Source organism: Gopherus flavomarginatus, chromosome 5 (genome assembly GCF_025201925.1).
Source record: "Gopherus flavomarginatus isolate rGopFla2 chromosome 5, rGopFla2.mat.asm, whole genome shotgun sequence".
NCBI lineage: Eukaryota > Metazoa > Chordata > Testudines > Testudinidae > Gopherus > Gopherus flavomarginatus.
This window is the reverse complement of record NC_066621.1, coordinates 95,591-119,371: the sequence shown is the minus strand read 5'-3', so window position 1 is coordinate 119,371 and position 23,781 is coordinate 95,591. Positions and strand designations below refer to the sequence as shown.

General features: G+C 54.1%; 1 protein-coding gene across 1 annotated transcript; it reads left to right on the top strand.

Annotated features, from left to right (window-relative positions):
• Nucleotides 1-226: 226 nt before the first annotated feature.
• Nucleotides 227-23,044, top strand: TUFM (Tu translation elongation factor, mitochondrial). The gene is made up of 11 exons (XM_050955911.1): nucleotides 227-313; nucleotides 13,702-13,748; nucleotides 14,412-14,574; nucleotides 14,950-15,116; nucleotides 16,094-16,198; nucleotides 21,371-21,535; nucleotides 21,618-21,750; nucleotides 21,863-21,967; nucleotides 22,054-22,205; nucleotides 22,285-22,404; nucleotides 22,558-23,044. The coding sequence occupies exons 1-11, from the start codon at nucleotides 265-267 to the stop codon at nucleotides 22,726-22,728; spliced, it is 1,377 nt and encodes a 458-aa protein (XP_050811868.1). The 5' UTR covers nucleotides 227-264; the 3' UTR covers nucleotides 22,729-23,044.
• Nucleotides 23,045-23,781: the final 737 nt, after the last annotated feature.

The window sequence follows — 23,781 nt, the reverse complement described above, 5'->3', positions numbered from 1 at the left end:
CGAGTGCGGAGGATAGAGCGGCCTCAGTAGCGCCATAGAGTCTCCCTGAGCCTGGGGCTAGAGACGCGCCTCCAGTACAATAGCATCTCCCGCTGGTCGTAGATAGAGCGGCTCCCGCTACACCATAGAGTTCTTACCGGGTGCTAGAGCGGCCACGCCACATTTCCGCTGAGCTCGCGATTAGCTGGCGGAAACGGCTATTTCCCGCTTTATTCATTGGCTCTGGCGCCAGCAAGGGTGCGTCACTTCCGGCCAGGTTGAAAGATGGCGGCGCACGCGATGCTGGTCTGTGGGGGACGGAGTGGGGCTGCTGGTCAGTAACAGGGGACCGGGAAGGACCTGGGGGAGGTTACGGGAAGGGGGGGGCTGGAAGGAGGTTGGGGTCTCTGGGAGGTGGGGGTTAGGTGGGGAGCAGGAAGGAGGTTGGGGTCTCTGGGAGGTGGGGGTTAGGTTGGGAGCAGGAAGCAGGTTGGGGTCTCTGGGAGGTGGGGGTTAGGTTGGGGAGCAGGAAGCAGGTTGGGGTCTCTGGGAGGTGGGGGTTAGGTTGGGAGCAGGAAGCAGGTTGGGGTCTCTGGGAGGTGGGGTTTAGGTTGGGGAGCAGGAAGCAGGTTGGGGTCTTTGGGAGGTGGGGGTTAGGTTGGGGAGCAGGAAGCAGGTTGGGGTCTCTGGAGGTGGGGGTTAGGTGGGGAGGAGGAAGGAGGTTGGGGTCTCTGGAGGTGGGGGTTAGGTAGGGGAGCAGGAAGGAGATTGGGGGTCTCGGGGAGGTGGGGGTTAGGCTGGGGAGCAGGAAGCAGGTTGGGGTCTCTGGAAGGTGGGGGTTAGGTTGGGGAGCAGGAAGGAGGTTGGGGTCTCTGGGAGGTGGGATTAGGTTGGGGAGCAGGAAGCAGGTTGGGGTCTCTGGGAGGTGGGGGTTAGGTTGGGGAGCAGGAAGGAGGTTGGGGTCTTTGGGAGGTGGGGGTTAGGTTGGGGAGCAGGAAGGAGGTTGGGGTCTCTGGGAGGTGGGGGTTAGGTTGGGAGCAGGAAGGAGGTTGGGGTCTCTGGGAGGTGGGGGTTAGGTTGGGGAGCAGGAAGCAGGTTGGGGTCTCTGGAGGTGGGGGTTAGGTTGGGGAGCAGGAAGGAGGTTGGGGTCTTTGGGAGGTGGGGGTTAGGTTGGGGAGCAGGAAGGAGGTTGGGGTCTCTGGGAGGTGGGGGTTAGGTTGGGAGCAGGAAGGAGGTTGGGGTCTTTGGGAGGTGGGGGTTAGGTTGGGGAGCAGGAAGGAGGTTGGGGTCTTTGGGAGGTGGGGGTTAGGTTGGGGAGCAGGAAGCAGGTTGGGGTCTCTGGGAGGTGGGGGTTAGGTTGGGGAGCAGGAAGGAAGTTGGGGGTCTCTGGGAGGTGGGGGTTAGGCTGGGGGCAGGAAGCAGGTTGGGGTCTCTGGAGGTGGGGTTAGGTTGGGGAGCAGGAAGGAGATTGGGGGTCTCGGGGAGGTGGGGTTAGGTTGGGGAGCAGGAAGGAAGTTGGGGGTCTCGGGGAGGTGGGGTTAGGTTGGGGAGCAGGAAGGAAGTTGGGGGTCTCGGAGGTGGGGGTTAGGTAGGGGGCAGGAAGGAGGTTGGGGTCTCGGAGGTGGGGGTTAGGTAGGGGGCAGGAAGGAGGTTGGGGTCTCTGGAGGTGGGGGTTAGGTTGGGGAGCAGGAAGGAGGTTGGGGTCTCTGGGAGGTGGGGGTTAGGTTGGGGAGCAGGAAGGAGGTTGGGGTCTTTGGGAGGTGGGGTTAGGTTGGGAGCAGGAAGGAGATTGGGGTCTCTGGGAGGTGGGGGTTAGGTTGGGGAGCAGGAAGCAGGTTGCGGTCTCTGGAGGTGGGGGTTAGGTTGGGGAGCAGGAAGGAGGTTGGGGTCTTTGGGAGGTGGGGGTTAGGTTGGGGAGCAGGAAGGAGGTTGGGGTCTCTGGGAGGTGGGGGTTAGGTTGGGAGCAGGAAGGAGGTTGGGGTCTTTGGGAGGTGGGGGTTAGGTTGGGGAGCAGGAAGGAGGTTGGGGTCTCTGGAGGTGGGGGTTAGGTAGGGGAGCAGGAAGGAGATTGGGGGTCTCGGGGAGGTGGGGGTTAGGCTGGGGAGCAGGAAGCAGGTTGGGGTCTCTGGAAGGTGGGGGTTAGGTTGGGGAGCAGGAAGGAGGTTGGGGTCTCTGGGAGGTGGGATTAGGTTGGGGAGCAGGAAGCAGGTTGGGGTCTCTGGGAGGTGGGGGTTAGGTTGGGGAGCAGGAAGGAGGTTGGGGTCTTTGGGAGGTGGGGGTTAGGTTGGGGAGCAGGAAGGAGGTTGGGGTCTCTGGGAGGTGGGGGTTAGGTTGGGAGCAGGAAGGAGGTTGGGGTCTCTGGGAGGTGGGGGTTAGGTTGGGGAGCAGGAAGCAGGTTGGGGTCTCTGGAGGTGGGGGTTAGGTTGGGGAGCAGGAAGGAGGTTGGGGTCTTTGGGAGGTGGGGGTTAGGTTGGGGAGCAGGAAGGAGGTTGGGGTCTCTGGGAGGTGGGGGTTAGGTTGGGAGCAGGAAGGAGGTTGGGGTCTTTGGGAGGTGGGGGTTAGGTTGGGGAGCAGGAAGGAGGTTGGGGTCTTTGGGAGGTGGGGGTTAGGTTGGGGAGCAGGAAGCAGGTTGGGGTCTCTGGGAGGTGGGGGTTAGGTTGGGGAGCAGGAAGGAAGTTGGGGGTCTCTGGGAGGTGGGGGTTAGGCTGGGGGCAGGAAGCAGGTTGGGGTCTCTGGAGGTGGGGTTAGGTTGGGGAGCAGGAAGGAGATTGGGGGTCTCGGGGAGGTGGGGTTAGGTTGGGGAGCAGGAAGGAAGTTGGGGGTCTCGGGGAGGTGGGGTTAGGTTGGGGAGCAGGAAGGAAGTTGGGGGTCTCGGAGGTGGGGGTTAGGTAGGGGGCAGGAAGGAGGTTGGGGTCTCGGAGGTGGGGGTTAGGTAGGGGGCAGGAAGGAGGTTGGGGTCTCTGGAGGTGGGGGTTAGGTTGGGGAGCAGGAAGGAGGTTGGGGTCTCTGGGAGGTGGGGGTTAGGTTGGGGAGCAGGAAGGAGGTTGGGGTCTTTGGGAGGTGGGGGTTAGGTTGGGAGCAGGAAGGAGATTGGGGTCTCTGGGAGGTGGGGGTTAGGTTGGGGAGCAGGAAGCAGGTTGGGGTCTCTGGGAGGTGGGGGTTAGGTTGGGAGCAGGAAGGAGGTTGGGGTCTCTGGGAGGTGGGGGTTAGGTTGGGAGCAGGAAGGAGGTTGGGGTCTCTGGGAGGTGGGGGTTAGGTTGGGGAGCAGGAAGGAAGTTGGGGGTCTCGGAGGTGGGGGTTAGGTAGGGGGCAGGAAGGAGGTTGGGGTCTTTGGAGGTGGGGGTTAGGTTGGGGAGCAGGAAGCAGGTTGGGGTCTCTGGGAGGTGGGGGTTAGGTGGGGAGGAGGAAGGAGCTTGGGGTCTCTGGAGGTGGGGGTTAGGTTGGGGAGCAGGAAGCAGGTTGGGGTCTCTGGAGGTGGGGGTTAGGTTGGGGAGCAGGAAGCAGGTTGGGGTCTCTGGGAGGTGGGGGTTAGGTTGGGAGCAGGAAGGAGGTTGGGGTCTTTGGGAGGTGGGGGTTAGGTTGGGGAGCAGGAAGGAGCTTGGGGTCTCTGGAGGTGGGGGTCAGGTTGGGGAGGAGGAAGGAGGTTGGGGTCTCTGGGAGGTGGGGGTTAGGTAGGGGGCAGGAAGGAGGTTGGGGTCTCTGGAGGTGGGGGTTAGGTTGGGGAGTAGGAAGTAGGTTGGGGTCTTTGGGAGGTGGGGGTTAGGCTGGGGAGCAGGAAGGAGGTTGGGGTCTCTGGGAGGTGGGGGTTAGGTTGGGGAGCAGGAAGGAGGTTGGGGTCTCTGGGAGGTGGGGGTTAGGTTGGGGAGCAGGAAGCAGGTTGGGGTCTTTGGGAGGTGGGGGTTAGGTTGGGAGCAGGAAGGAGGTTGGGGTCTCTGGGAGGTGGGGGTTAGGTTGGGGAGCAGGAAGGAAGTTGGGGGTCTCGGAGGTGGGGATTAGGTAGGGGGCAGGAAGGAGGTTGGGGTCTTTGGGAGGTGGGGGTTAGGTTGGGGAGCAGGAAGCAGGTTGGGGTCTCTGGGAGGTGGGGGTTAGGTTGGGGAGCAGGAAGCAGGTTGGGGTCTCTGGGAGGTGGGGGTTAGGTTGGGGAGCAGGAAGGAGGTTGGGGTCTCTGGAGGTGGGGGTTAGGGGGCAGGAAGGAGGTTGGGGTCTTTGGGAGGTGGGGGTCAGGTTGGGAGCAGGAAGGAGGTTGGGGTCAGGTTGGGAGCAGGAAGGAGGTTGGGGTCAGGTTGGGAGCAGGAAGGAGGTTGGGGTCTCTGGGAGGTGGGGGTTAGGTTGGGGAGCAGGAAGCAGGTTGGGGTCTCTGGGAGGTGGGGGTTAGGTTGGGGAGCAGGAAGCAGGTTGGGGTCTCTGGGAGGTGGGGGTTAGGTTGGGGAGTAGGAAGGAGGTTGGGGTCTCTGGGAGGTGGGGGTTAGGTTGGGGAGTAGGAAGGAGGTTGGGGTCTCTGGGAGGTGGGGGTTAGGTGGGGAGGAGGAAGGAGGTTGGGGTCTCTGGAGGTGGGGGTTAGGTTGGGGAGCAGGAAGGAGATTGGGGGTCTCGGGGAGGTGGGATTAGGTTGGGGAGTAGGAAGGAGGTTGGGGTCTCGGGGAGGTGGGGGTTAGGCTGGGGAGCAGGAAGGAGGTTGGGGTCTTTGGGAGGTGGGGGTTAGGTTGGGAGCAGGAAGGAGGTTGGGGTCTCTGGGAGGTGGGGGTTAGGTTGGGGAGCAGGAAGGAGGTTGGGGTCTCTGGGAGGTGGGGTTAGGTTGGGGAGCAGGAAGGAGGTTGGGGTCTTTGGGAGGTGGGGGTTAGGTTGGGAGCAGGAAGGAGGTTGGGGTCTCTGGGAGGTGGGGGTTAGGTTGGGGAGCAGGAAGCAGGTTGGGGTCTCTGGGAGGTGGGGGTTAGGTTGGGGAGCAGGAAGCAGGTTGGGGTCTCTGGGAGGTGGGGGTTAGGTTGGGGAGCAGGAAGCAGGTTGGGGTCTCTGGGAGGTGGGGGTTAGGTTGGGGAGCAGGAAGCAGGTTGGGGTCTTTGGGAGGTGGGGGTTAGGTTGGGAGCAGGAAGGAGGTTGGGGTCTCTGGGAGGTGGGGGTTAGGTTGGGAGCAGGAAGGAGGTTGGGGTCTCTGGGAGGTCGGGGTTAGGTTGGGGAGCAGGAAGGAAGTTGGGGGTCTCGGAGGTGGGGGTTAGGTAGGGGGCAGGAAGGAGGTTGGGGTCTTTGGGAGGTGGGGGTTAGGTTGGGGAGCAGGAAGCAGGTTGGGGTCTCTGGGAGGTGGGGGTTAGGTGGGGAGGAGGAAGGAGCTTGGGGTCTCTGGAGGTGGGGGTTAGGTAGGGGAGCAGGAAGGAGGTTGGGGTCTCTGGAGGTGGGGGTTAGGTTGGGGAGCAGGAAGGAGATTGGGGGTCTCGGGGAGGTGGGGTTAGGTTGGGGAGTAGGAAGGAGGTTGGGGTCTTTGGGAGGTGGGGGTTAGGCTGGGGAGCAGGAAGGAGGTTGGGGTCTTTGGGAGGTGGGGGTTAGGTTGGGAGCAGGAAGGAGGTTGGGGTCTCTGGGAGGTGGGGGTTAGGTTGGGGAGCAGGAAGCAGGTTGGGGTCTCTGGGAGGTGGGGGTTAGGTTGGGGAGCAGGAAGGAGGTTGGGGTCTCTGGAGGTGGGGGTTAGGTAGGGGGCAGGAAGGAGGTTGGGGTCTTTGGGAGGTGGGGGTTAGGTTGGGAGCAGGAAGGAGGTTGGGGTCTCTGGGAGGTGGGGGTTAGGTTGGGGAGCAGGAAGCAGGTTGGGATCTCTGGGAGGTGGGGGTTAGGTTGGGGAGCAGGAAGCAGGTTGGGGTCTCTGGGAGGTGGGGTTTAGGTTGGGGAGCAGGAAGCAGGTTGGGGTCTTTGGGAGGTGGGGGTTAGGTTGGGAGCAGGAAGGAGGTTGGGGTCTCTGGGAGGTGGGGGTTAGGTTGGGAGCAGGAAGGAGGTTGGGGTCTCTGGGAGGTGGGGGTTAGGTTGGGGAGCAGGAAGGAAGTTGGGGGTCTCGGAGGTGGGGATTAGGTAGGGGGCAGGAAGGAGGTTGGGGTCTTTGGGAGGTGGGGGTTAGGTTGGGGAGCAGGAAGCAGGTTGGGGTCTCTGGGAGGTGGGGGTTAGGTTGGGGAGCAGGAAGGAGGTTGGGGTCTCTGGGAGGTGGGGGTTAGGTTGGGGAGCAGGAAGGAGGTTGGGGTCTCTGGAAGTGGGGGTTAGGCTGGGGAGCAGGAAGGAAGTTGGGGGTCTCGGAGGTGGGGGTTAGGTTGGGGAGCAGGAAGGAGGTTGGGGTCTCTGGAGGTGGGGGTTAGGCTGGGGAGCAGGAAGGAAGTTGGGGGTCTCGGAGGTGGGGGTTAGGTAGGGGGCAGGAAGGAGGTTGGGGTCTTTGGGAGGTGAGGGTTAGGTTGGGGAGCAGGAAGGAGGTGGGGGTCTGGGAGGTGGGGGTTAGGTTGGGGAGCAGGAAGAAGGTTGGGGTCTCTGGCAGGTTGGAGCAGGAAGGACGTGAGGGTAGATTGGGGTCTCTGGAGGTGGGGGGCAGGAAGGAGGTCGGGGATCTCTGGGAGGTGCGGGAAGGTCTGGCTTTCACAATGTTTAGGGCTGGAAAGGCCAGTGTGATATTTTCGTCTGACCCCGTGGGGCAGGCCAGGGGCCTGCCCCACAATAATCTTAAAGCTGATGTGTTTTAATCCACCGGAATCCTTGATGAATTGTCCCAGTCGTTAATTACCATTGGGTAACTGGATGTTCTGGGAGCGGGGGAGAAGGGATCCTGGGAGGGGAGAGAAGGCTTGGCGGGGGAGCGGTGGGAGAATATAGCGGCAGGTTATGTGGTGGATGGAGATTTTGGGGAGGAGCAGGGGTTGAGGGAGAGGTGGTGGGGGACAGGGAGGATCTGGAGGTAGGAGGTGAGTAGTGGAGAGCAGGTGACTGTGGAGGAGGTGGTGTGGTGGTGGGGCGTTTGAGGGCTCAATGATGGTGGAAGGGGGGCTGTGTGGAGAGCTGGGATCCTGAGAGAGAAGGGATGACTCTGGATCAGGCCAGGAGGGATTGTATGGTGAGCAGGGAGTGCAGCATGCAGGTTATGTTGTAGAGAGGTGTTACAGGGTTATGCGGAGGAGGAGGGATCTGGGTTTAGCGGGTTGGTGGTGGGAGGAGGGGGAAGGGATTTGGAGGGTGGCAAGAGTCAGGTTGTGGGATAAAAGAAGGGGTTATGGGGTGATCTGGTAGATGGGGCAGGAGGGGGAAGAATTTTGATGGGGGCAGGGTGGTGATGGCAGAGGGAGCACAGATTCGAAAAGGAGAGGGACGGGGTCTGGTTTGGGGGTTTGTGGGGATGGGGAGCAGAGTTGTCTGGAGGGTGTTGCAGGAAGTGGAGGGTGCAGGAAGGCGGGGAGAGAGGAGAACAGGGTGGTTGGGGTTAAGGGGCGATGACCCCTATTGAAGGAGATCCTGAGGAGCATGGCATGGGGCCTGAAATAGAGGGGGCAAGGCTTTGCAGAATGGAGTGCGGTAGGGTGATGAGGATTTTGGTAGGAGAGTGACTGAGATTGTGGTAGAAACTACTGGGGGCTGCAGCTCTGGGGGGCGGGCTGCCCCAGCGCAGCCAGCAGGAGACACTGGGTGAGATTCTCCACCGGGAGTGGGTGGGAGGTTGGATTGGATGGTCACAGAGTGGGTGCTTCTGGCCTGAACAGCCAAGAGTCTGAATCCATCTGCTCTGTCTCTTGCCCCATTCACCGAGATCCCTCATAACCCCGGCCCTGCCTTCCCCCCCAGCACTACAAGCCCTGAGCATTTGGACCAGCAGTGCCAGCACCCACTGATCCAGAAGGGTGCCCCCTGCTCCACCCCACAGAGGGGCGCAGTCCCTGCCCCAACTGGAGCTGGGGCCAGTGAGCCACAAGTATCCCAAGACAATAAATATGAATCATAGAGATGTGGAGCTGGAAGGGACCTCAAGAGGTCATCTAGTCCAGCGCTGGCACTGAGGCAGAGCCAAGTAACCCTAGCCCAACCCCAACTGAGGTTCATAGATTCATAGATTCTAGGACTGGAAGAGGCCTTGAGAGGTCATCAAGTCCAGTCCTCTGCTCTCAGGGCGGGACCAAATACTGTCTGGACCATCCCTGATAGACATTTATCTAACCTACTCTTAAATATCTCCAGAGGTGGAGATTCTACAGCCTCCCTAGGCAATTTATTCCAGTGTTTAACCACCCTGACAGTTAGGAACTTTTTCCTAATGTCCAACCTAAATCTCCCTTGCTGCGGTTTAAGCCCATTGCTTCTTGTTCTATCCTTAGCCTCTAAGGTGAACAAGTTTTCTCCCTCCTCCTGATGACACCCTTTTAGATACCTGAAAACTGCTATCATGTCCCCTCTCAGTCTTCTCTTTTCCAAACTAAACAAACCCAGTTCTTTCAGTCTTCCTTTGTAGGTCATGTTCTCAAGACCTTTAATCATTCTTGTTTCTCTTCTCTGGACCCTCTTCAATTTCTCCACATCTTTCTTGAAATGTGATGCCCAGAACTGGACACAATACTCCAATTGAGGCCTAACCAGCACAGAGTAGAGCAGAAGAATGACTTCTCGTGTCTTGCTCACAACACACCTGTTAAGGCATCCCAGAATCACGTTTGCTTTTTTTGCAACAGTATCACACTGTTGACTCATATTTAGCCTGTGGTCCCTATAACCCCTAGATCCCTTTCTGCCATACTCCTTCCTAGACAGTCTCTTCCATTCTGTATGTGTGAAACTGATTGTTCCTTCCTAAGTGGAGCACTTTGCATTTGTCTTTGTTCAACTTCATCCTGTTTACCTCAGACCATTTCTCCAATTTGTCCAGATCATTTTGAATTATGACCCTGTCCTCCAAAGCAGTTGCAATCCCTCCCAGTTTGGTATCATCTGCAAACTTAATAAGCGTACTTTCTATGCCAATATTTAAGTCATTGATGAAGATATTGAACAGAGCCGGTCGCAGAACAGATCCCTGCGGAACCCCACTTGTTATACCTTTCCAGCAGGATTGGGAACCATTAATAACTATTCTCTGAGTACGGTTATCCAGCCAGTTATGCACCCACCTTATAGTAGCCCTATCTAAATTGTGTTGCCTAGTTTATCGATAATAATATCATGCGAGACTGTATCAAATGCCTTACTAAAGTCTAGGTATACCACATGCACCGCTTCTCCCTTATCCACAAGACTTATTATCCTATCAAAGAAAGCTATCAGATTGGTTTGTCCAGGCTGTTCTCAAAACCCTTCGGAGATGGAGACCCCACAGCGTTCCTAGATAACCTGTTCCAGAGCTGAACTAGCCTCCTAGTTAGAAAGTTTTTCCTACTATCTCATGTAAAAATCTCCTTTGCCAAGATTGAACCTTTTACTTCTTGTCCTACCTTCAGTCAACACGGATCATTGATCCCCCATGAAAGAAAGTGTAGAATCAAATGAAGTAAAATCCTAAATGAACCAAACTGTACCATGGAATCTCTATGGATAGAAATTCCATGCTCTAATAATAAAGATATAGCAGTAGGGATATATCACCGACCACCTGACCAGGATGATCATAGTGACTGTGAAATGCTCAGGGAGATCAGAGAGGCTATTAAAATAAAAATCCTCAATAATAACAGGGGATTTCAGCTATCCGCCATATTGACTGGGTACATATCACCTCAGAAAGAGATGCAGAGATGAAGTTTCTTGACACCTTAAATGGCTGCAGTTCTTGGAGCAGTTAGTCCTGGAACCCACCAGAGGAGAGGCAGTTCTTCATTTAGTCCTAAGTGGAGCACGGGATCAGGTCCAAGAGGTGAATGTAGCTGGACCACCTGGTAATAGTGACTATAATATAATTAAATTTAATGTCCCTGTGGTGGGGAAAACACCACAGCAGCCCAACACTGTAGCATTTAATTTAAAAAAGGGGGACTACACAAAAATGAGGATTTAGTTAAACAGAAATTAAAAGGTACAGTGCCAAAAGTGAAATCCCTGCAAACTGCATGGAAACTTTTTAAAGACACCATAATAGAGGCTCAACTTAAATGTATACTGTCATGGAGTTCCCGGGCGTTGCTCTGGAACTGCTCCCCACCAAGCCAGTCAGGACTTTGGGGAGCCTCCTCTCTCTCGGAGCAGACTGTCTTTAGGGCAAGAAGCTCATACGGCTTCACCTCCTGGATCTCTCCTTGGAGCATTCAGCATTCTCTGCCCCTCCATGCGCTTCCCCCAGCGAGTCCACCCAGGTGGGGTTCTGGGGAAGCCACAGGGTCCTGCACCCCCACTTCGCAGTCAGACGTGACTCTTAGCCAGCCAGTAAAACAGAGTTTTATTCGATGACAGGATCACGGTCTGAAACAGAGCTTGTAGGTACAGAGACCCGGACCCCTCAGCCGTTCCATTCTGGGGCCCAGCGAGGCAGACCCCCATGTCTGCCCTCACTTCCCGTCCTCAGCCAGCTCTAGACTGAAACCCCCTCCAGCCCCTCCTCCTTCTCTGCTGAGTTCCTTTCCCGGGCCAGGAGGTCACCTGACCTCTCTGTCTCCCACACCTTTAACTATCACCTTGCAGGGGGGAAGGGCCTGGCCATTAGTTGCCAGGGGACAGAGGGTTGGCCAGGAACTGAGACCCCCCCCCCACAGTATTCAGAGAAAACATTAAGAACATTCCCAGTTCATCACATATAGCCCAAATTGAAAAACATAGTAAGAGAACCAAAAAAGTGCCACCATGTCTAAATAATGAAGTAAAAAGAAGCAGTGAGAGATAAAAAGGCACGTTTAAAAAGTGGAAGTTAAATCCTAGTGAGGAAAATAGAAAGGAGCATGAACTCTGGCAAAGAAAGTGTAAACATATCATTAGGAAGGGCAAAAAACAATCTGAAGAACAGTTAGCCAAAGATTCAAAAAGTTATAGCAAAATTTTTTTTTAATTACATCAGAAGCAGGAAGCCTGCTAAACAACCAGTGAGTGTGGCCACTGGATGATGGAAGTGCTAAAGGAGCACTCAAGAATGATAAGGCCGTTACGGAGAAACTAAATGAATTCTTTGTGTTGGCCTTCACAGTTAAGGATGTGAGGGAGATTCCCAAACCTGAGCCATTCCTTTTTAGGTGACAAATCTGAGAAACTGTCACAGATTGAGGTGCCTTTAGAGGAGGTTTTTGGAACAAACTGATAAACTAAACAGTAATAAGTCACCAGGACCAGATGGTATCACCCAAGAGTTCTGAAGGAACTCAAATATGAAATTGCAGAACTACTAACTGTAGTTTGTAACCTATCATTTAAATCAGCTTCTGTACCAAATGACTGGAGGATAGCTAAGGTGACACCAATTTTTTAAAAGGGTTCCAGAGATGATCCCAGCAATCACTGGCCGGTAAGCCGGGCTTCAGTACTGGACAAACTGGTTGAAACTATAGTAAAGAACAAAATTGTCAGACACATAGATGAACGTAATTTGTTAGGGAAGAGTCAATGTGGTTTTTGTAAGGGGAAATCATGCCTCACCAATCTACTAGAATTCTTTGAGGGAGCCAACAAGCACGTGGACAAGGGGGATCCAGTGGATATAGTGTATTTTAGATTTTCAGAAAGCCTTTGACAAGGCCCCCTTACCAAAGGCGCTTAAGCAAAGTAAGCTGTCATGGGGTGCGAGAGAAGGTTCTCTCTTGGATCAGTAACTGGTTAAAAGATAGGAAACAAAGGGTAGGAGTAAATGGTCAGTTTTCAGAATGGAGAGAGGTAAATAGTGGTGTGCCCCAGGGGTCTGTACTGGGCCCAGTCCTATACAACATACTCATAAATGATCTAGAAAAAGGGGTAAACACAGAAGTGGCAACATTTGCAGATGATACAAAACTACTCAAGATAGTTAAGTCTCAGGCAAACTATGAAGAGCTACAAAAGGATCCCTCAAAACTGGGTGACTGGGCAACAAAATAGCAGATAAAATTTAATGTTGATAAATGCAAAATAATGCACATTGGAAAATGTAATCCCAATTATACATATAAAATGATGTGGTCTAAATTAGCTGTTATCTCTTGTGAGAGAGATCTTGGAATCATAGTGGATAGTTCTCTGAAAACATCCACTCTACGTGAAGCCGCACTCAAAAAAGCAAACAGAAAACATTAAGAAAGGGATAGATAATAGGACAGAAAATATTATATTGCCTCTGATCCATGGTACGCGCATATCTTGAATACTGCGCGCAGATGTGGTCACCCCATCTCAAAAAAGATATATTAGAATTGGAGAAGGTACAGAAATGGTCAACAAAAATTATTAGGGCTATGGAATGGCTGCCGTATGAGGAGAGATTAATAAGACTGACTTTTTAGCTTGGAAAAGAGACGTCTAAGGTGGGATTAGGATAGAGGTCTATAAAATCATGACTGGTGTGGAGAAAGTAGACAAGGAAGTGTTATTTACCCCTTCTCATAACACAAGAACTAGGGGTCACCAAATGAAATTAATAGGCAGCAGGTTTAAACCAAACAAAAGGAAGTATTTTTTCATACAACACACAGTCAACCTGTGGAACTCTTCACCCGAGGATGTTGTGAAGTCCAAGGCTATAACATGATTCATAAAAGAACTAGATAAGTTCATGGAGGATAGGTCCATTAGTGGCATCCCTAGCCTCTCTTTGCCAGAAGCTGGGAATAGGTGATAAAGGATGGGTCACTTGATGATTACCTGTTCTGTTCACTCCCTCTGGGGCACCTGGCATTGGCCACTGTCGGAAGACAGGCCACTGGGGTAGATGGAACTCTGGTCTGACCCAGTCTGGCCGCTCTTATGTTCTTATCCTCTATAACAGCCCATAATCAAGCTGAAGAGTCCCCCCTCCGTCTTCTCTTCTCTACACTAAACAGGCCCAGGTTTTTAACCTTTTTTCACAGGTCAGGTTTTCTAGACCTTTGATCAGTTTTGTTGCTGTTCTGTGGACTCTCCAGTTTGTCCCATCTCTTCTAAACTCTGGCACCTTGAATTGCACCCAGCACTCCAGCTGAGGCCTCACTATTGCTGAGGGCGACAACTACCTCCTGTGTCTTACATGCAACACACCTGTTAATATGCCCCAGACTGAGATCTGCCTTTTCACACCTGGGCACATCACTGACTCATTCAGTGTCTAACCACAGACCCTGACCAGCAGTGCCACTGCCAGCCAGCAAGTCCCTGGTTTGTAGCTGTGCACTGGCTTGTCTTTCCTGAATTTCATCTTGTTGATTTCAGTCCAACTCTCCACTTTCTCCAGGTGGTTTTGTACTGTGAGGATAATGACTAGCTGTCTGTGCTGGTGCTGCTAGATCTCAGCGGAGAGCGGGCCCCTGGTGTGCTGAGGACTTCCTATCCCAAAGAATGTGTAGGCTAGGTAGAGGGAAAGTGAAGTATAGAAAGGAGATGGGGCTTGTTCAACACCAGAGCTGGGGAGTGAACCCAGGAGTCCAGCCCAGGGCCACTCGGCTTCGTGAGCAGGGTGCTGCGCAAACACAATAGAGACAGTCCCTGCCCCAAAGAGCTTCCGATCCAGGTACAAGTCGAGAAGCACCAAGAACTCCTGATGACCAGACAGGTTGTGGGGGAGCCTCCAAGCTGAAGGGAGATGGGCGCGGGGATGGTGACTGAACAGCGCAACAGGGTGATCACAGCTTTTCCCTGTACCTCTTACAGGCTTCCGGGGCTGCCTCTCCAGCTACCTGCTGGGCGTCTTGGGGACGGTAAGGATCCACCTGGCTGGGATGGGCTGTGGGGGTGACTGCCGTGACCATGCATACATGTGCACACACACACTCCCCCAGTGCACTGGGGTGTTTGGGGCCTTGGCCACAGATGGGGGGAACTGGGGGTGAGGAGGGGTGTTAGGGGCAGTGGGGGAGCTATGTTGGGTGGGTTGGAGTTGTTAGGGGGGTGGGGGGGGATGTGGGTAGGGGGCCATAGGATGGGCTGTGGGGGCTGTGATGGGGAGTCGTAAATGAGGTGGAGGTTGGGAAAGTGGACTGTGGGGAACCCAGCTCTGTGTGTGTGGAGGGGGCTTGGAGAACCCTGGTGGGTTGGGGGTGGCTATGGGAGCTGTGGTGCATGTCGTGGAGGGACAGGGGGGATGGGGGTGGAGTCCAGGTGAGGTCCGTGGGTATGTGGGGGGTGGAGCCCTGTGGGGGGGGGATGGAGCTGGCAGGGGGAATGGGGATGTGGGGAGCAGGGTTGGTGGGTGGCACCTGGGTTGGGGGGCAAGTGGGGATGCATGGGGTTGGGGGATGGAGCCCAGGGAGGGTCGGTGGAGGGATGGGGATGTGGGGAGTTGTCATGGGTGGGGTTGATGGGGGAGCTGTAGGGGGAGGTCGTGGGGGATATACTCATGCCAAGGCTCCCTGTGCCCCTAGTTATCCCCGCCCAGCCCAGCCTCCCGCCTCTGCCCCCTCCTGCTGCGCAGCCTCGCTGTCGAGGCCAAGAAAACCTATGTGCGGGACAAGCCCCATGTCAACGTGGGCACCATCGGGCACGTGGACCATGGCAAGACCACGCTGACAGCTGCCATCACCAAAAGTGAGTGGGGGGCCTGGAGCAGAGGGTTGCATGTCCTGGGGTTCCCTGGGCCTCGGCCCTATTGATTGGGTCATGGTTGCCGCCTGAGGCCCCTGCTGAGCCCAGGTGCTGCCCACAACCCCTGACCAGGAGTCCTGGTGCCGGGTGCTGCACATCCCCAACAGGAACAACCCCTGCCCCCAAGAGCTCCTCGGCTAAAGGGGTGAGAGTGGAAACAGGAGCCACATGGAGAAAGGTCTGGCCCAGGGTCATAGAGAAGGTCGCTGACAGAGCTGGGAATTGAACACAGGAGTCCTGGCTCCCAGCCTGCCTCTCCTCCCCAGCTGGTTACTCACCCCCTTTTTCTGCCCCCGCCCCCCCACCCACGCCCTCAAGTCCTAGCTGAGGCTGGAGGTGCCAAGTTCAAGAAGTACGAGGAGATTGACAACGCACCGGAGGAGAAGGCTCGTGGCATCACCATCAACGCCTCCCATGTGGAGTATGCCACCGCCAACCGGCACTACGCCCACACTGACTGCCCCGGCCACGCCGACTACGTCAAGGTGAGGGCAGGGCGGGAGGAGGGGCTTGCCCCTTTCAGCCTGTGGGTGAGTTGTCATGGTACCCACATTTCCCAGAATTCTGCTGTCTGAAAGGGCCAAGCCCCCCTTGCCTTCCAGTCCCCGAATGCGCCCCCTCGATCTCTTCCTCTGTTCTCACACGTGTACCCCCAAGTGCCCCGCTGTCCTTGCCCACACCCTCTGGTTCCTGCTTCTATCCCTAACACCACAGCCCTCTGCCTGCCTCTCTGTACCCCAAAACTCGCCACCTCTAACCTGCCCCTCCTTGTGTCCCCCCACACACAGCCCTTTGCCTGCCTTACTGCTCCTCCGTACCCCCAAACCTGCTCCCTTTATCCCCAAACTCACCCCCTCTAGCCTGTCCCTTCTTCTGTCCTCACACACAGCATCTGCCTGCCTCTCTGCACCTCTGTACCCCCAGACTCACCCCCGCTAGCCTGCCCCTCCTTCTGTTCCCAAATGTACTCACTTTTGTCCACCTCTGTGCCCCTCCCTTTGTCCATCCCTCTGTCCCCACACTCACCACCCTCCATCCTTCTATTCCCAAAGATACACCCCCCAAATCCCTTCCGTTGTCCCCACACACACCCTCAGTTCCTGCATCCAGCCCCTGAGACACCGCCACCCTCACCACCGTTCCTTCTTCCAGCCCCGAGACCCCTCCCCTCCCCTCCTCCACTTCCTCCTCCCTGCCCTGGAGGATCAGTGGGTGGGGAGCAGCGAAGGGCAGGGGAGGAGCAGGGTGTGGGCGGGGGAGCAGCGAAGGGCGTGGGCAGGGGATCGGCTGTTCTGTGGGTGGTTTCACTCTTCCTCCACTGGGGATTGGGTCTGTGTGTGTCACCCCAACAAGTTCACCGCCAAGCTTGGTGCAACAATAACACATTCCCACCCCCTAGTTCTCTTCCCTCCCCAGGCTGTGCTGGCCCTGGCATCTGAGCACCGCCATCTCTCTCTTCCAGAACATGATCACTGGCACCGCTCCCCTAGACGGCTGCATCCTCGTGGTGGCAGCAACAGATGGGCAGATGCCACAGACCCGAGAGCACTTGCTGCTGGCCAAACAGGTAAGGGGAGGTGATGGGTTCCCCAGGGTGCAACCTGGAACTGGGGTACCACTGAGCTTACCAGCCTGGGCTCTCTCCCTCACTGTGATGCTGGGACAAGCTGCAAACCCCTCCAGGTCCTGCACACACACAGCCATCCACAGGCAGGGACGTACCCAGCTGCAGTTACATGAAGGCTTCTCCTAGCCACTCATGAATCAACGTTAGAGAGGTTCCAGCCAATCCCCCCCAGCTCCATAACCTAGGACCCCAGACCTGGACTGTCCTGCCCTGGTGAGAAGCCTGAGTGGTGTAAGTTTATTACCCAGTTTTCCACTTCTACAAAGGAAAGTGGGCATGCACCAAGCCTCGCCCCCTGAGCAGATTGCCCGAGCACTTCAGCCAAAAGGCGCTGTTGTAGGTAAAATACCAAACAGATGTAGTAGCGACAGACAGATGGATTGTAAGTGATTAGAAGTAATAGGTGTTCAGCTCAAAGTTGGTTACCTAAGATATAAAACACATTTGCAGTCTGAGTTCTCTTAGGGATAGCTCAGTGGTTTGAGCATTGGCCTGCTGAACCTAGGGTTGTAAGTTCAATCCTTGAGGGGTCACTTAGGGATCTGGGGCAAAATCAGTACTTGGTCCTGCTAGTGAAGGCAGGGGGCTGGACTCAATGGCCTTTCAAGGTCCCTTCCAGTTCTGTGAGATGGGTATATCTCCATGTATTTATTTAACTAGACAGGATTTGAATCAGGCCATCTCTCACCCTGGGAGATGGTAGAGTTTCTTAATACACAGGCTGGGATTCTCCTTTCCAGCCTGAGACCCCCTTCCCAGTTCAGTGTCCCCCAGCCGGGTTTCCAGGTGTTGAGTTGTGGGGGGTGAGGACCAATGATGATGTCACTTCCCCCTTTTATAGCTTCTTCCAGTTGGCTGGAAAGAGCCTTTGCTCTGATTGAGTCAAGCAGCCTCCATTGTGTACCTGCTCTCTCTGAGAGGTCTCCATTGTACACAGTCCCTAGGAGTGTGGATTCCCTTTAATGGGCTGTCAGCACTGTCTGGCCCTTCCACTGTTGTACCTAAAAGGCTGGTTGTGGGTGTCTCCCAACCTCACAACATATTTCACTAACACACACACAGCAAAACTTCATAACTTCCCATCCAATGACGGCACCTACAATCCAACAAGATATTAATGTTCAACAGCTCAAGACTTTTAACGTGATACCTCCTGATTCCACGCGCAGGGCCAGGTAGGCAGGCAGAACTGCAGAGTCTCAATGCATGGAGAGATGATGGTGTAAGGAGGAGTGGTTTAGATTTATTAGGAACTGGGGAAATTTTGGGGAAAGGGGGAGCCTATACAGGAAGGATGGGCTCCATCTAAAGTTCTAAACCAAAATGGAACCAGATTGCTGGAACTTAACTGCTCTACGACCTTTTTAATGTTTTTAAACTAAGGGCTGGGGGAAAGCTGACAGCTGCAGAGGAGCACATGGTTCAGACATCCCTTAGGGGAGGATCTATTAATAGAGAATCTCTATGTCCTAGTGAGGACAAGAGGATGGAAAATGATAAAATACAAGCAGGGTCTGATCAGAAACAGTCAAATAAAAAAGAGTCCCATTCAGTTACATTGTGTAACGGCAGACAGCTAAAAGGAGACAAGTTTTTAAAGTGCTTATATAGCAATGCTAGGAGTCTAAATAATAAGCTGGGTGAACTAGAGTGCCTTGTATTAAATGAGGATATTGATATCACAGGCATCACAGAAACCTGGTGGAATGAGGATAATCAATAGGACACAGTAATACCAGGGTACAAAATATATTAGAAGGACAGAACAGGTCGTGCTGGTGGGGGAGTGGCACTATATGTGAAAGAAAGCGTAGAATCAAATGAAGTAAAAATCTAAATGAATCAAACTGTATCATAGAATCTCTATGGATAGAAATTCCATGCTCTAATAATAAGAATATATCACGACCACCTGACCAGGATGATGATAGTGACTGTGAAATGCTCAGGGACATTACAGGGGCTATTACAATAAAAAAACTCAATACTAATAATGGGGGATTTCAGTTATCCCCATATTGACTGGGTACATGTCACCTCAGGACGGGATGCAGAGATAAAGTTTCTTGACACCTTAAATGACTGCTTCTTGGAGCAGCTGGTCCTGGAACCCACCAGAGGAGAAGCAATTCTTGATTTAGTCCTAAGTGAAGCACAGGATCAGGTCCAAGAGGTGAATGTAGCTGGACCGCTCGGTAATAGTGACCATAATATAATTAAATTTAACATCCCTGTAGCAGAGAAAACACCACAGCAGCCCAACACAGGAGCATTTAATTTCAGAAAGGGGAACTACACAAAAATGTGGATTTAGTTAAACAGAAATTAAAGGGTACAATGCCAAAAGTAAGATCTCTGCAAGCTGCATGGAAATTTTTTAAAGACACCATAATAGAGGCTCAACTTAAATGTATAACCCAAATTAAAAAACATAGTAAGAGAACCTAAAAAATGGAAGCTAAATCCTAGTGAGGAAAATAGAAAGGCGCACTGGCAAAGGAAGTGTAAAAATACAGTTAGGAAGGCCAAAAAAGAATATGAGGAATAGTTAGCCAAAGATGCAAAAAGTAATAGCATTTTTTTTTTAATGTACATCAGAAGCAGGAAGCCTGCCAAACAATCAGTGGGGCCACTGGACGATCGAGATGCTAAAAGGAGCACTCTAGGATGATAAGGCCATTGTGGAAAAACTAAATGAATTCTTTGCATTGGTCTTCACGGCTGAGGCTGTGAGGGGGATTCCCACACCTGAGCCCTTCTTTTTAGGTGACCGATCTGAGGAACTGTCTATAATTGAGGTGTCAGTAGAGGAGCTTTTGGAACAAATTGATCAATTAAGTCACCAGGACCAGATGGGATTCACCCTGGAGTACTGAAGGAACTCAAATGTGAAATTGCAGAACTACTCACTGTGGTCTGTAACCTCTCATTTGAATCAGCTTTTGTACCAGATAGGGTGACCAGACAGCACGTGTGAAAAATCGGGACAGGGTGGGGGGTAATAGGAGCCCATATAAAAAAAGCTCCAAATATCGGGACTGTCCTTATAAAATCGGGACATCTGGTCACCCTAGTACCAGACGACTGGAGGAGAGCGAATGTGACGCCAAGTTTTAAAAAGAATCCAGAGGTGATCCCGGCAATTACAGGCCAATAAGCCTGACTTCAGTACCGGGCAAACTGGTTGAAACTATAATAAAGAATAATATTGTCAGACATATAAACGAACATAATTTGTTGAGAAAAGAGTCAACATGGTTTTAGTAAAGGGAAATCATGCCTCACCAATCTACTAGAATTCTTTGAGGGAGTCAACAAGCATGTGGACTAAGGGGATCCAGTGGATATAGCAGGGGTAGGCAACCTATGGCACGCGTGCCGAAGGCGGCATGCGAGCTGATTTTCAGTGGCACTCACATGGCCCAGGTCCTGGCCACCAGTCCAGGGGGGCTCTGCATTTTAATTTAATTTTAAATGAAGCTTCTTAAACATTTTAAAACCTTTATTTACTTTACATACGATAGTTTAGTTCTATATTACAGACGTATAGAAACAGACCTTCTAAAAACGTTCAAATGTATTACTGGGACGCTAAACCTTAAATCAGAGTGAATAAATGAAGATTCGGCACAGCACTTCTGAAAGGTTGCCGACCCCTGGGATATAATGTCCTTAGATTTTCAAAAAGCCTTTGACAAGGTCCCTCACCAAAGGCTCTTACGCAGAGTAAGCTGCCACAGGATAGGAGGGAAGGTTCTCTCATGGATCGGTAACTGGTTAAAAGACAAGAAACAAAGGGTAGGAATAAATGGTCAGTTTTCAGACTGGAGCGAGGTAAATAGTGGTGTCCCCCCAGAGGTCTGTACTGGGACCAGTCCTATTCAGCATATTCATAAATGATCTGGAAAAAGGGGTAAACAGTGAGGTGGTAACATTTGCAGATGATACAAATTACTAAAGATAGTTAAGTCCCAGGCAGACTGCGAAGAGCTACAAAAGGATCTCACAAAACTGGGTGACTGGGCAACAAAATGGCAGATGAAATTCCATGCTGATAAATGCAAAGTAATGCACATTGGAAAATGTAATCCCAATTATACATATAAAATGATGGGGTCTAAATTAGCTGTTATCATGCAAGGAGATCTTGGAGTCACTGTGGATAGTTTTCTGAAAACATCCACTCAGTGTGCAGTGGCAGCCAAAAAAGCAAACAGAATGCTGGGAATAATTAAGAAAGGGATAGATAATAAGACAGAAAATATCATGTTGCCTCTATATAAATCCACAGTACGCCCACATCTTGAATACTGCGTGCAGATGTGGTCGCCCCATCTCAAAAAAGATCTATTGGAATTGGAAAAGGTTAGAAAAGGGCAACAAAAATGATTAGGGGTATGGAACAGCTTCTGTATGAGGAGAGATTAATAAGACTGGGACTTTTCAGCTTGGAAAAGAGATGGCTAAGGGGAGATATGATTGAGGTCTATAAAATCATAACTGGTGTTGAGAAAGTAGATGAGGAAGTGTTGTTTACTGCTTCTTATAACACAAGAACTAGGGGTCACCCAATGACATTAATAGGCAGCAGGCTTAAAACAAAAAAGTATTTCTTCACACACATAACTCCTTGCCAGAGGATGAAGGCCAAGTCCATAACAGGGTTTAAAAAAGAACTAGATACATTCATGGAGGATAGGTCCATCAATGGCTATCAGCCAGGATGGGCAGGGATGGTGGCCGTAGCTTGTTTGCTAGAAGCTGGGAATGGGCGACGGGGTGGATCACTTGGTGAGTCCCTGTTCTGTTCATTCCCTCTGGGGCACCTGGTATAGGCCACTGTCGGTAGACTGGATACTGGGCTAAATGGACCTTTGGTCTGACCCAGTAGGGCCGTTCTTATGTACCTCACAAGGCAGACCTTGCACCGAACAAGTCATAATCCTATCCCAGTGGTGAATATGCAGGTGTCAGGGTGCTGTTGTGGGGGTACAGTGTGTCACTGGGAATCTTTGCCAGAAGCCTTGGGCCTGGGCTGTGAGCCAGGGGATCCCCTCCCCGAGGACCGGGCTGGGGCTGGTTGGGCTGCCCCTCACCCTGTGGCCCCCTCAGATCGGGGTGCAGCACATCGTGGTGTACATCAACAAGGCGGACGCGGTGGAGGACCAGGAGATGCTGGAGCTGGTGGAGCTGGAGATCCGGGAGCTGCTCTCTGAGTTTGGCTACGATGGGGAGAAGACGCCTGTCATTGTGGGTTCTGCCCTCTGCGCCCTGGAAGTGAGTGCCCCCTTCTCCCCCACACCCTCCTGGCAGTGCCTCACCCGCCCACTGCCCATGCTAATACCCTCCCTTCCCCCAGCACCGCAGCCCCGAACTGGGACTGAACTCCATCCTGAAGCTGCTGGACGCGGTCGATACGCACATCCCGCTGCCTGCGCGGGAGCTAGACAAGCCATTCCTGCTGCCCATCGAGTCAATCTACTCCATCCCAGGTAATGCCTGCTGCCCCCCCCCCCCCGGCCCAGTCCTCATGCTGAGCCCTGTGCCTTTCCAGGGACCCATCCCCTCCCATGCCCCATGGCACTGACCCCTCTGCCCTTGCAGGGCGTGGGACAGTGGTGACAGGGACGCTGGAGCGTGGCATCGTCAGGAAGGGGGAGGAGTGCGAGTTCGTGGGGCACAACCGGAACCTGCGCTCCGTGGTGACAGGTAGGGGGCACAGCTAACAGAACCCCTCACCTGCTCTCCCCTGCCCAGGCTGGGGAACCCAGGCTTACCCCATCCCTCCCCTGCAGGCATCGAGATGTTCCACCAGAACCTGGAGCGGGCCGAGGCCGGAGACAACCTTGGGGCGCTGGTGCGGGGGCTGAAGCGGGAGGACGTGCGGCGTGGCATGGTGATGTGCAAGCCGGGCTCCATCAAGCCCCATCAGAAGATCGAGGCCCAGGTGGGGCCTGTGCTGGGGTGGTGGGGCGGGGGGGAAGGTGGGCTGCTGGGCTGTAACAGTCTCTCCTCTGCCCCCCCAGGTGTACATCCTCAGCAAGGAGGAGGGTGGGCGGCACAAGCCTTTCGTCTCTAACTACATGCCTGTCATGTTCTCCCTTACCTGGGACATGGCCTGTCGGACCATCCTGCCCCCTGGAAAGGTACAGAGCCCCCTGCCCTGCCCCCAGCACTGGCTGTGGGCTCACCACGGGGACAGGAACCAACTTACCCAAACTTCCCCCTCCCAGTCAGTGGTGGCTGGCGGCCAGCCTGTGCCACCCGCTCTGACCTGCTCCCACTCTTCCCCCCTGCAGGAGATGGTGATGCCCGGTGAGGACACAGCCCTGACCCTCACCCTGCGGCAGCCCATGGTGCTGGAAGAAGGTCAGCGCTTCACCCTGCGCGATGGCAACCGCACCATTGGCACCGGTGTGGTCACCAAAACGTTGGAGATGGGGCCAGACAATGACAAGTGGGGGGCTTAAAGGCTGGGCCGGCTCTGCCCCCAGGCCTGTGTCTGCAAACTGGGGGCAGTGCTAGTTCTGTCTGGTGTCCCCCTCTGTGGTGGTGCGGAGGTGCCCTAAGAACTTGTTTATCGCTGCTGCCCCCGGCGGCATCATGGTCAGCCAGTGTGGGGTGCAAACTGCCTGTTGTATGAACTGCTCGGCCATGGGGCATCAGAAATTGAACTGCCCTTCTGTGGTGGCTCTCCTGCCCAGAGCCCCTCCAGTAGGGGGCGAGAAGGGGCTTATACAGCTTCCTGCTGTTTGGTTTCTTTTGTTAATAAAGGTGCGAATCATGGCTGGGTCCTTCCTGCTTCTTGGGGGGTGCTGGAGGTGACTGTTGGATGAAGGGGGTTCCTCGCATGGGAGCAGCTGGTGCCAGGGGCTCACGTCCCCACAATGGGTTGGGCTGTGACAGTGATAGTAGCCCTGTAGGGACCAGGCAGCACCGATTCCTTACAGGGGGCTGCTCTCAGGCAGGTCCCAGCTCTTGTCCAGGGCACTGGGTCAGCACCCAGCTTTGGGGGCTTGCCTAGCAAAGCAGGGGGAGAAGGGAGTGGATTAGCTCCCAGGGAGCACTGCTGGGGGCTGGTGAAGCTGAAGGAGAATGTTGGCAGAAGGGCAAATAGAGACACTACCCTGCCTGAAGTCAGGGTAGCGATGGGAAGGGGTGGAACTGCCTCCCCCCCAAAGTAAAGAGCAAGGCCCTATTTGGTGCAGAGCAGCAGGGGCCTAGCCCCCAAGTGGGGGAAGCAGGCTGCTGAGAGTCCTGACACCCCCTTGCCCCCTGAAGGGTAGGAACACGGCAGCAGCTGCAGATCTCACTCCCCCTTCACTCGTTTTAGTCACTCCATTACAGGGATCTTTAGCAGCAAATGCCAGGCTCTGCCTAGTGTACAGCCCCCACGGGGGAAGCCCCTTCCTCTCACCAGGGCCCACCCCCAGCAGAAAAGAAGGGGCAGATAGACAGGAACAGAAGCCAGGACTCCAACCCCCCCCTTAGGCTATTCTCCTCCCTCACAAGCCCCCAGAGAC